The sequence below is a fragment of the Paramisgurnus dabryanus genome, chromosome 13, assembly GCF_030506205.2.
Source record: "Paramisgurnus dabryanus chromosome 13, PD_genome_1.1, whole genome shotgun sequence".
Lineage (NCBI taxonomy): Eukaryota > Metazoa > Chordata > Actinopteri > Cypriniformes > Cobitidae > Paramisgurnus > Paramisgurnus dabryanus.
Window position 1 is genome coordinate 9062053 of NC_133349.1, and position 13658 is coordinate 9075710.

At 37.2% G+C, this 13658-nt stretch overlaps 1 protein-coding gene across 1 annotated transcript; it reads right to left on the minus strand.

The window, feature by feature from the left end:
* Nucleotides 1-3: 3 nt before the first annotated feature.
* Nucleotides 4-9931, minus strand: tp53inp1 (tumor protein p53 inducible nuclear protein 1). Its single transcript, XM_065298584.2, has 4 exons — nucleotides 9706-9931; nucleotides 6638-6959; nucleotides 3529-3874; nucleotides 4-2363 (listed from the first exon to the last, which is right to left on the minus strand). Exons 2-4 carry the CDS (start codon nucleotides 6756-6758, stop codon nucleotides 2111-2113), a joined length of 720 nt encoding a protein of 239 aa, XP_065154656.1. The 5' UTR covers nucleotides 6759-6959; nucleotides 9706-9931; the 3' UTR covers nucleotides 4-2110.
* Nucleotides 9932-13658: the final 3727 nt, after the last annotated feature.

Sequence of the window (13658 nt, forward strand, 5' to 3'; positions counted from 1 at the left end):
AGCTTGTACTATTAAAACATTTATTGAGAAGAGAGTATACATACTGACAAATAGTTGGTTTCGAGACATACGAAATGGATTTGCAAATTATGCTATGCATATAAAACAGTTTGTATATGACATGTAACCAAAACATATCAGTTCAAGAAATAGATAAATAAACAATGCGAAAATAACGCTAAAACCTTACACTTTTGGCAAAGTGCTGTATTATTCCAGTATACGTAAATCAACCAAACCACATTCTAAAACTTAGCAATGCCACAGACAAAAAACTTCACGCATTAAACAAAAAACATTTGCTACATTTGTGTAAAAAGTCGACCGAGCGAGTGGCTCACAGAGACCAGATAATCCTCTGTGCATAGTCAATTACATTTGCTTGTGTCCCTTTGGACAAATTTCAAGTTCTTTACGGATGCATTGTCATACTGTTCACCTGGAAGGCACATGATCCCCAGATGCAATTCAAGGCTAAATTAAATCCCTGTTATGAATACCAAACATGCAGGCATCTGCTGACACATGGGGAAAGAGAGCATCTCTAGGATTACTCATGGAAAATGAACAGTACTTTTTTATCCCTTCCATTCCCTTCATCCAACAAAATAAACGTTAGACAATGCTATGTTACCAGTCAACACAGACAGGAAAAAGCAACAGAAATGAAAACAAACAGGCCTAGCACAGTCTTTGCATGTTTTTCAGCCCTTCCATACCCAAGTACATATGACACACTGATCATGTTAACTGAGTCGTAGATGTTTTCCTTGAGTTGCCAATGCATGTTATATGCACCTTGCTGAATGTCAGCATTACCGATTTCAGTTTCATTCATTTAGGGGAAACATTTACCTTGGCAGTGTTACCAGAAATTTACAACACCAGGTATTATGTGATAAAGGAATAGACAAACATAACTCAGTTTTTTTTTTTTAAGTTTGTTGCTACTTTAAATATATCATTCAGCAAATACAACTTGTAACTATTCAAATAAACATAATAAAGGCGTACAACACAAAGTGTCACTACACTGAGAACAAATAAAATGCTAACAGTTTAACTCCGTCGTCAAATGTTTTAACAGTCAATTAAGAGAGTTCATTTCACAGTCCACGGATGAGCAACATTTCACTTTCATTCAAACTGTGAGACACGTTTTTGTTAAAGATTTACATGAATTAAAAATATGTTTACACGCACACATCAACATAGTTAGAGGTTCTCTAGTATGTACAAAGACAATTTACCATCTGCATTTTATTCTGCATTTTAGCAAAGGTGAACAGTGATGACCCTGAGACATGTACTGCAGATGTAAAGCAAACAAGAAATATAACATTACAACACTAGCTTTCATTTCGTCGTTTGTTGTTGGAAACACTACACAGTCATACATATCAGTCACTAAAATAGGAAAAACTGCTGCGTACATAAATATTGATGCAGATAACAGACACTCTTATCAACTTCATACTGATATGTAATATATTCTATATTTTTTCGTTTGAAAATATTTTGGAAGTTTTTTTTAAATAGATTTTACATATTTTTTATTCTACTACGGAAACAAGGCTTTTAGTGATATAAACCCAGTATATCTTACAAAAAAGTTTTTTTTAAGAGAGAGAGAGAGAGGGAAAGAAAATTATAAAGGAAGAAAGCACTATTTTAGAGCCACAGACAGGTTCCTTCCTAACCACAAGTGCTGGTGGTGACACTTCACTTCAGTCACTGATGTGAACTCAATATGGCTTTAAAGTAACGCATTGTGTCTCTAAAGCAGAGAAGAGACGTTTAAAGGCAACAAACGTGTCAAGCTGCCTGCATTAAAACATCACGTTCAGTCTAACAACTACTTTAAGGGAAGTGCCGGTGACGGCAAATGAACGCTTGGTTTTTCATTCAACACATTTTAACCCTCATGACACACAAGACAGAACGTAAAAGATGTTCAGAGAGGAAACGCATGATGATGCAGACACATTCAGGTTGAGAGAAACCTGCCTTGAAGTAAAGTGACCTATGGCATTGATTCAAAAGGACTCCATTCTCCTTCTGGCGAAGGACCCGGTGTGGAGGGCAGTTGGGAGTGCAGGTGGGGACCGTCTCAGTAGTTGTACTGCCTCTGTCCCGGCTGGTGAACGTAGCCTCCGGTGGCTTTAGCGTGCCTGGCACCGCCATCTCGCAGCAGATTGAGGCGACGGAGGGCATTGCGGGAGAGTTGCTGACGCTCTACGTTTTCTCGGATGCGTTGGGCCAGGCGAACGTTCTTGGTCTGCTCCAGGAAGCCTGCGTGGGCAGCGACCAGGGCGGCAGCGTAGCACCCAGAGGGTCGATTGGGCCTGTGCTGAACTTCAGATCTGGAAAGCCAAACCAAACAAAACTTGTTGAAAGTGTCCATTACTTTTTCTGTTAATAAGATTTTTTTTTAAGGGAAAACTGCACTAAGAAACAGTCAATTTTACAATTTGACCATGCTTGTGAAATCCAGACTAAAGTCTCTAAATCTTTGAGATCAGAAAATTCAATGTTTTATTTCAATCATTAATTTCAATCTTTTACATGGCCTACCTCAGTCCTTATCACAGGATGGCATTAAGCCCCCTCCCAATCTAAAAGTGTTTACTGTTCGATAGTGCACACTATTAAAGGATTAATCCATTTTCTTTATAAAAAAATCCAGATAATTTACTCATCACCACCATGTTATCCAAAATGTTGATGTCTTTCTTTTGGTCGAGAAGAAATTATGTTTTTTGAGGAAAACATTCCAGGATTTTTCTCATTTTAATGGACTTTAATGGACCCCAACACTTATTAGTTTTAATGCAGTTTAAAAATGCAGTTTCAAAGACTCTAAATGATCTCAAATGAGGCATAAGGGTCTTATATAGTAAATCGATTGAAAAATTAAAAATATGCACTTTTAAACCACCAACTTCTCGTCTTCCTCCGGTCCTGTGATGCACCAGCGCGACCTCACGTAATACGTCATCACGTCAAGAGGTTACGGATGACTACGCCCCAGTGTTTACAAGTGTGGAGGACCGTTCCGACGTTGATGTATGTGGATGATACTAATTAATGTCTTTGTGTCAGTTTATTGTTTAAAATGGTTCGTTTCATATATGTAACACGTGACCTATCCACTGCATTACGCAATTACGTGAGGTCGCGCTGGCGCGTCACAGGATTGGAGGAAGACGAGAAGTTGTGGTTTAAAAGTGCATATTTTTTATTTTTCTTGTCAAAAATGACAATCAATTCACTAGATAAGACCCCTATGCCTCGTTTGAGATCATTTAGAGTCCTTTAAAACTGCAATTTTAAACTGCGTTAAAAGTTTTGGGCTCCAAAAGTCCATTGAAATGAGAAAAATCCTGGAATGTTTTCCTCAAAAAACATAATTTCTTCTTGACTGAACAAAGAAAGACATCAACATTTTGGATGACATGGTGGGGAGTAAATTATCTGGATTTTTTTAAGAAAATGGACTAATGCTTTAAGAAAACATCTCCCCTCTACCTTAAAATCTGCTCTCGGGTGCCATCCTTAGCAGGACGTTTGCGTGGGCTGTGAACGGCGTACACGGACATGCTGGGGTGCTCGATCAGCAGGTTCTCCAGTGGACTGGTCTCTAGGAGAACCGGAGCTCTGCCCCCAGCCATAAAACAAGGGGGTGGTGTAATAAACCAGCTCTCTTCCATGCCACACACCGCGTCCAAGCGCATAAAGCTGTTGTCTTCTGCGTCAATGTCTGCCGAGTCCAAAGAGGAGCAGGATGAGCAGCGCACGGGAGCATCTGGAGGAGGGACATCGTCTGTGCACACCTCCACTAGATCATCTTCACATGCGCTGGAACAGGCCTTTGCTGCAGGGACAGGATAAAGAGAATAAGTAATGAAATATAAATGTGCTGTAATTTAAGATTATTTAAAAGTGCTCAACAATTTGATTAAATCGCACACCCTAAGTAGTAAACTTTAACCCATACAGTTTTATAAGTAAAGAAGCTACAAAAGTTTTATAAAAACCATAGGTTATCAAAATCATGTTTAATACAGAAACCATCTAAAAACAGAATGAATCTTCGATATAAACAGTGTGCATAAAAAGTTGCATAAAAGAAAAACAAAACAATTAAAGAACCACTAGCTCTCCTAAACATGAGTTATGTGTTCAGACAGACAAACCCAAAGAGTAAATATTTTGTCCGTGGTTCAATTCTATTTGTATTCTTCTTCATAGCTCCTGGAAGGAAACCAAAAATGGTGTAAACAGCTTGCTTTTTGGACAGAGCCTTTAAAATGTTACACACTCACTGGCCTCTAGGGGGCAGTGTAACTAAACAATCCTTTACCCCGTACATGAATTTAGTGCTAGAACCATAACAGATATTCAGGGGGATTTTTGGTCCTTCTGCTATTTAAAAAAAAAGTGGTTGAGTGATGTGTTTTTAGTTCAATGACCCATTTCTTTTTTGGTAACATTTTTATTTGGATACTTTCTTGCTTAAAATAACAAAAATCTCAGCTTTTGTGACAAAAGGCTTCACCGTAAAAACATATTATCATATAACCGCTTATTATTGACATTGCATCAAATACAAAACTTACTAGCTTATTATTATAACTTACTAGCTTAACCCTAAACAAGTTACACCCATGGCACCAATGTTATGATTCACACATAAAGGAACCACACCTTGTTTATCTGCAGTTTTACATTCAGCCAGCTGACATATTTCCTGAATTTAGCTGGTTAACAAGGCTCTTAAACCTCTTACAGAACTCTTCAATGTCCTTGACAAGCCAGTTAACCTCTCTAATCTTCTCAACATCACGGGACACAACCGCTGTTGTATCACCTCATATTTGTGTGAAGCTAAATGCTTGAATGACAAGAGGAATATAACTCTCTTTCTTAGCAGCTTCCTTCAGGCAACGATTAATGTTTGTAATTGCTTGTCTAGGACCTACCCATGCTAGGGTAATTTAATCTGTCCTATTTTTACAACAGTCCTCATCTCAAACACTTTTGTCTAACTGGCTAAAAGCCTTGCTGGCCATACACATGTCTGTCTATCACCTAAAGGTGAACTGGGACAACCAGATTCCATTGCACCTGAAATATTCACAGGCATGTAGAATATGAGAAGGGTCTGTACAGACAGCAGAACCTCTATTTGAGCAGACGGCATATGACGGGCGTCAGGTTAATAAGGGCATGGCTTGTGCGCTAGGGGTTATAGAAATAATCCGATGCGAGAAATGTGGCTCTAGTAGGTCATGTTAACAGTATCAGCGAGGGTTAGCTGGGGTCATCTCGGGCATAATGGATTAGTCGCAGGTCCAGGAAAAAAATCTGTTTATTATCATTAATTATTATTAGTAATGAATTTCAATATGGTAGTGGCCAAAAGTGATATGGACAAAACACAAACATTTTAAGGTATTTATTGGAATCGATTTGGTGAAAAGGCAAACCAAAGCATGTCAGGGAAATCTGTGTTTTATTTAAATATACAAAAAGTTCATAGAAAACCCAAAAGCTTGCAGGTGATAAAACACACATTTATTGACTACAATTTTATCCATTTTTAGCATCTGTTGGTCCTTTTTTGTGCTAGTTTTTTGTAATCATTGTCCTTGGCTATGTTAAAAGCACACCTTTACCTGTCAAATATCTTCAAATAACCACCAGATTAATGTTTTTTGGTAACCGTGGTATAAGCGGAATAATTGACTTGTTAATTGACTTTTTGTATAAATTGTATAAAAAAATAATTTGTATAATTGATTTGTAAGGAATAATTGACGACCTGCCGCTGAATTATTTGAAAATAATGCATATTCGCAGAGTCATGCCGCATTACCAACTTGAATGTGCATTATTTTCTAATAATTCAACGGCAGGTCGTCAATTATTCCTTACAAATCTGAGCTTGAGTTAATACTCCAAACACACCAATGCAACAAGCATACAAAATGTATGCTTCTTTAAAGGGGACATATCATGAAAATCTGACCTTTTCCATGTTTAAGTGCTATAATTGGGTCCCCAGTGCTTCTATCAACCTAGAAAATGTGAAAAAGATCCACCTAGTAACTTAGTTTTGGTAAACTATTCTCTGCAAGCATGTGAAAAATTAGGTTGTGGAAATTTGTCTCCCATTGTGATGTCAGAAGGGGATAATACCGCCCCTTATTCTGCACTCTCCAACCACGGCACTGCCATTTAGGGCAAAGATCAGCTCATTTGCATTTAAAAGGACACACCCCAAAACGCCACGTTTTTACTTGCAAAAAATGATATGATATTTTGAGCTAAATCTTCACATACGTACTTTAGGGACACCAAAGATTTATTTCACATCTTAAAAAAAGCCTTGTGAAATGTCCCCTTTAATAAAATATATAAATCAATATGTCAATTGTTCAAAGATGGACACTACTATAGGTTAAAATGCCTTAAACCAGCCTATGGAAATAATAATAATGTAAATCAATGAAATGTGCAGAAGGTCAAGTTTTCATTGCTCACATGAGCAGCCCTGGACATTAAATCTATATTTCATTTGCTGATCAATACAAAATATACAGTATGCCACGGGTGCAAAAAAAAGATGTCTCACCTAGATAATCGACCAGAATCCATTCATCGTCGTCCTCCTTCTCGTTGAAGTCTGCATCTGCAGAACACCCGCTGTCCTCCAGGGAGTCTCCAAACAAGACACTGGTGAACCTCTGGAACATAGTTGTGTCCTGGGGGGAGGCGCGAGGCTGGACAGTCCTGCTGGCAGTAGGCGAGGGCCAGGCTCTTTGGTCATCAGCTGCAGGAGCCGTTCACTGAGATCTTGGTAAAGGTGCTGAAGTGCATTAGTTACTCCTTCTTAGTTGAAGAACACCTGAAAAAGTTCAGCCATAGCTCTTGGTGATTGTGCAAAAACAAAGGCCCTGGAGGAAGAGGGAGAAGAATCAGTGACACAGTTGGGGCAAACAAAATTTTGTATAAAATTTGTTCCACTACAAAGAACCTTTTGTGTTTGTTATTCAGATGTTAAAGGTTTTGTTTGGAACCATACTACTTTGGCATCATGTAGCACCTTAATACAAAAAGGCCTTGTTTCAACTGAAGAACATAGGCAATGTAAAGCATCAGAAAGCAAGTGCTGCAATTCAAAAACTGATATGCAAAGCATCCAGTGTTCCTGGATATTTGGATCTCCCTGCATTAAAGTCTTGTGAACACACCAGCCAAAACAAAGCAGTCTAATATGCCTCAGTTGTCACTGTCTGTGTTTCTCACCCTGAAGCTGATGCCTATGAAAACTGATCTTTGAACAGATCCACCCCATCTCATTCAGGACCATGCCACATAAGGGTACACTTATCTGTTGTTTTCTCTGTGACAACAAAGGGAAACAGCTGTGAAATAAAGGACTACAAGCTGTTTTTGAACCCTTCGCTTAACTAGGACAAGACAACCTATTCAAGCTGCCTTCCACCTGCTCACATAGTCATGGCAGCACACTTTGTCTCTTTAGGGGGTTAGGGGGCATATAATAGGGTTACATACAGAAAGTAGCCTTTAGAACCCCAAAAAGAGGATTAACCACAGACTTTCATAGATAAGCTTATTTCTGGAGTGCAACAAAGGTTGCTTTTAATAGCTCAATAGACATAAAAAACTGAGAATTTCATTATGTATCAACCTCAATTTCAATTGTTTCCCATTTCCTAAAAAAGAAATAAATAAAACAGACAAGTGGGAGGGTGAAAGAGTATAGAGCTGTGAGATTAATGTGAATAGCATAAGATATTTTAGCACTGGATGAAATGATTGTGAATGGTTAAGTTTATAATGAGATCTCTGACTCTGACATTTGTTTACAGATGTCAGCATCTTGGTAAACCTGATCTTAGTGTGAGATCTATTCTGAAACTCAAGCTTAGACCCGTGTAAGATTACTGGAGGTATTTTTTTCTCAGGAGAATTGGACCTAAAAGTCTCCATTTGCTCTCTATGTAATGTCTGTTGTCTAGGTGAAACAACCGATATCCTAAGTTTTATAAGATGTTGTAAAAAAATAAAACTTATTTTGCATATAAATTCAATGTTATGGATGCATTTTGTTCAAGAGTAGATCAGGGAAAGAAAAGCCTATTGTGTAGGCCTGCAGAACAAAATACGAAGAGTTTGGTTCCAAAATGAGATAACTTATTTTCTCGTTTTTTGCATTCCAATTATTATCATCAATCAAACAGCAGTTGGTTTGTTTTTATTTAAGCCTTCATAACAGAAAAATTACAGGAATAAATCACAATAAATACACGATAACATAATAATAAAATGTTATCTCCTTGTGGAACCAAACTCTTCAAATACTCTATAAAGCTGTGTTATTTCAACCCTTGGTTGGATAAAATATAGACAAACCCAACCCTTGAGTTTAAATTTACCCATGGTGGGGTTGTTTTAACCCAAATGCTGTGTTGTTTTAACCCATGGTTGGATTAAATATGGACACTTTAGGTTGGGTTGGTTCATATTTTACCCAAACAAACAACTCAGCATGTTTAGTGTATTATATAAGGCACTGCAAATCCATTTTTAATGCTATTAAATCTGGGCATTAAAGGAGAAATAAAATTTGAAAAATAATTAGGCTATTAATGTTGTTTGTATATCATGACCCACCAATAGAAAGCTAACATAATGCTCAGTGGTAAAGCATTGCAGTAGCAGTGCAAAAGGTCATGGGATTGAACCTGGGAACACACATACTGATAAAAATGTATAGCCTACCTTGTAATGCACAGTATGTCGCTTTGGATAAATGGATAAATGTAAATGGACTCACCAACTGAATAGGCTACTTTGCATCAACCCATTACTCTTTGTAGGCCCAGTCACCTATATTTCTGTGTTTATTTTGCGTCGAATACAGATACTGTACAATACACAAATATATTATGCTATAGACATCTGAAATAAATACATGTAAACTCAATGGAATGCAGCAAAACTGATACTTCATACTTATGACAACTCGCACATCTATGGTACACAACGATACAAATAAAGAAAACTGTTAACCTTTTATAATTAATCATTTATTAACATGTATCGTTGAAAGTACAGCATTATGAAACAATGTAACGCATCAATAATAACACAATCAGAAGCAATGCATGACGGAAACATGCACCATTTCGACCAACACATTTTGTGTAAAGGCACAGGTGTGGAATTATCTGAAAGCTCTATTTGGATAGTCATTTTTTGAGGTTTTTGACCCGTTCAAACACACACACACACAGACTGGCCGAGGGACGGAGGAGTGAAACCTTACACCGACCGACAGGGCGGACTGCGAACCCGAACGCTTTAAACTGGCAGTGCAGAACAAAGCCGTAAAATCCAAACATGCTCACATTGCAGAAACAATGAAAACATCTCACATCTCCACGTATACGAGTGTGCAAATGTAATACAGAAACACAAAATTACACGAAGGATGCATTTAAATGTTTTTTTCTTCATATTTTTAAACATTTCACTTTTATTCAAAACTCGCTTTAACAACGCCTTTTATTTTTTTCGTTAACCACGTTTGGTACTCTCTGAAGACACAATTATTTCTCAAACGTAATAAAAACGAAATGTCAGTCGATCAACAACAAAGAGCTTTTAACTCACCTGCGGCAACAAAAGTAATGTAAACAGGAAGAGGGTTGACTTCAAAAACAGTTTACTTCAAGGGTTTGAGGTAGATTATTTGTCGTGTCGAATATAAAAATATATATACAATTCTTCTCGGAAGAAATTTAAAGTTTGTGGACCCTTTATTTCGGAGTTTCGCAGTACGCTGTTTTTCGTTTCTCCTCCGAGGTCTCAACTGCTCCCTTTGTTATTGTTGTGGAAAATTAACAGCTGATCGGGCGTGACGCACTTCGGGACGGCCCATGGGCGGGGCTCGCAGGGAGGCTCTCAGCAAATGACATGCCGTCTTCGACTCTGACTGACTGTCACCAACGCACGTGACCTCATCCCGGGAAAGGCAAGACCGGGCATAGCACTTTATAAGGAGTGTCATGTAAAATTATGTAAGTTTATTTTTTGTTTAAAATGTTTACGCTTAATAAATGTATTGGCTAAGCGAATATTCTTTATTATTTCATAGTACTAAAACAAGGCACTTGTTTAAAAATACGTTCTTTTTAAATAACAAAATTAGAGTAGATCATTAACTTCAAAAAAACAATTGTGAAATCTTCTATGCAAAAAAATTATTGACAGCATAACTTTGAAATATGTACGTTTTTAATATCCCTCTAAACTTAATATATTAACATATTAGCAGAATAAGTTGAGGTATTCCAGTTAAATAAATATATATATTCCAGACTATAATAAAAATTTATTATTAAATGCTGAAAGCAATGAACTATCATCGTAAGTAAAAAGTACATTTTAGGCCTTTTTGAGGAAATATGTTTAGAACAAAAGAGTGAAATCCTCCTGATTGAGGATGTAGGTCACCAGATTTTGGGAACAAAACACTCAACCCCCCTCGCCTCCACTCAGATGAATGTATTTAAGAAGCCTGTTTTTGATAGAAAAGGCCTGGTCTGAGATTTGGGAACAGCCCATTTAATCCCCCATTAAGACCATAGTGACAAAAGCACACTAGTGAATCTGCAAATAGGAAAGATCTGACATACTTAGCAGATATTGCATCATCTGTAATAGTCAGCATTTTTCATCTACTCATGTGAATGGCCAGCATTTATATTTACAAAAAAAAAACAGAAAGACATTATGTTCCATCTATTTGTGTTTGAACTGACGAATGACCTTTTTACTGGGACTGAAAGAAACTGAACTTTCTGTCCTGATTTGGAGGTTTATCACTCAAACAGTCCTTTCTCTTTTTCCATTTCCAATTCATAAACTGTCTCAGTATTTGTCTCAGGACAATCTGGTGTACAGGAGGGACACAATCATCCTGTTGGATAAATATGTCCCTCCCTGTGTATTTTCCCACTCCAGGGTGACGTGAGAGTGAATCAGCACTCCAAAACACAGTCATCGTGTTTTTCCTCTCCCTCTGGACTTTTCCTTTTTTGCCCTCCAAAACAAGGACACACCTGCTCGCTGTAGTTAATCCGTGAAGATAAGAAAATCCAACCTGACCTCGACAGGCCTTGTCGCAAAAGTTGTATCTCATCCCACATGTCATAACTGACTGATAAAAGGGGTCAATAAGGGAGTTTTTGGAAATCTTTAAAGTTCTCTTTAAAAAAAAAATCTCTTTACTGATTAAAAGTAATTCGCCTGTTACATTAAATACCTCATGCTTAATAAAACATTTATATTGCCTTCTAAATCTTTATTATGAAATCTCAAAAGAGAGATTATGAATAATGAAAGTTATAACAATCAGAGAAAGCAATGCACCGTTCCCATCTATCTTATTTCAAGACATCATATACCGTAGTGTGAACTGATTCTTATCAAACAAAGGAAAACAGAACAGAACGTCCATTATGATTACAATAACATTCCTGACGTAGCATAATATAATACACCTGACTATACACTGAACAGACATCCACTGCACTGTAATATAATTCTGTTAATGTTTGTATGTACAAAAGTTGTTGTGAAGTCAGGATAGATGTCATATCTTATGGGACACAATGAAAATGAGACATAGAAGCATAATCTGTCCATTAGCATGCCGCGAGACATGCAATTTGAAGTACTTGTTTATTTGCCTTTTCTTTTTCAATAAGCACTTAGGTTTGGATGAAATCCAATCCAAATATCAATTTATGTGCCTCAATGGGGCTTAGCATAGTCAAGTGTCACAAATTTACTTATTTGCATAGGGATCTACAATGCGTAAAATAGTATAATCATCAGCGCAGACTACATTAAGTTCACAGATGATAAATATGTTTTTTTCTGACACCATTGTGTTCCATGTGGCACGTTTGAAACTTGAATACATACAGAAATGAAAGCGTGTTTGGGTAGAGAGAGATCAGGAGGACAGAAATAATGTATAGGAGCTTACAGTGTGACATCTGGGCAGAGGATTGCATCATGCAAAGTTGACAAACAGGTGGGATTGTGCGCGAGTCAGTGAGACATCAGGCGTTACATCCTGTCAGTCAAAACGAAAGGTTTTGTGGCGGGGACAGCCTGTCAATAAAGACTGCACGCAATACCTTATAAACAAAGTACAGTTATGAACCCAGGGGAATGTGGTGTAGAAAGCACGGCACGCATTTGTAAATATTTGTACATCTGAAAATATGTACTGAAAATAAGGTGTCAAGTTATAAACAAATATAAAAAATAAAAAAGTTACACATCTAAATGTAAAGTTTGACGGTTTGTCTGATGTTTTGATAAGGCTCAGGTTACTCCTTAAATAAAAGTTGGCTTTTATCATCCACCAGGTAAAAATCAAGCTTTTAGGTGGGTTTAAAGCAAATCTGAGATTTAAAACTGCAGCGATTGAACCAAAAAAACGAGAAACAATAATAAAAAGCATAAAGTATACAATTTATTAATGGTAATACATTAAATACAATTGTTTTTAAAACACTTTTTGATTTTGGTTGATGTGATTTTCTTTCATCAGAGCTTGATTAACAATAAATGTTATCAATAGTTTCAGTGCGCAGTAAATGGCAAACACATTAACATGAATTTATTTGATTAGCAATCAGATATCACTCACAAACTCAAAATTAAAAAATAAACTAAAAAAACGCCTATATTACATAAAAAACACATGAAAAAAGGACAAATACTGCATTTTGTCCATTAAAAAACTGTAATAAACAACACCACTGGATTTAAAGTACCCAAACCCAACACACACTCATACTGCAACCAGGGGCGTCGGACTGGGGGTAAAACCAGTACTGATTACCAAGGCCCCAAAGGAAGAGAGGGCCCTTAAAAAGTCTGGAATATATTATGGGGGTGGAGCATGGGGGCCCATCAGGACTGCCTATGAATAGGGCCCAAGATCTTGTGCAATGCCCCTGACCGCAACCATCTGTTTAGTGTTGAACACACCTTTCATTCTTTTGAAAAAGGACACACCTTTAATTTTCAAACTATGTAATGACACCCAAATATGTCTTTAGCTAGTAATTAACCCATTATGCGTTTCCCAGAATAAACAACACTGTACACAGGTACAAAAAGTACAAAACCTGTCACTGGGGCAGTAAATATCTACTTTTGTAAATAAAGGGTGCATATTAGTACCTCAAAAGGTACAAACGTACCTAAACACTGACAGTGGATGAACCCAGAAACATAAGCAAAGCCACATTACACTCAAATACGATTTGCTTTCATCAGACTGGGGTGAAATTCATCCTGGTTTTTTATTGAAGCAGATGATCGTAATAAAAAATATCTAAGGTTGTATAACACTCAGATTCATGATTATTACCATATATGGCACAATAAATGAATGCAAAACACAACAAATGTGCCATTCAAAGGAGCACACAAAATCAATTGCCTACAACAAGAAGAACAAATAATTTCCATTACAGTGATTAGCATTAGGACCAGGCGGAGGTGAAAATGACCCCTGTCTAACCCCTGCAGCACCTGTC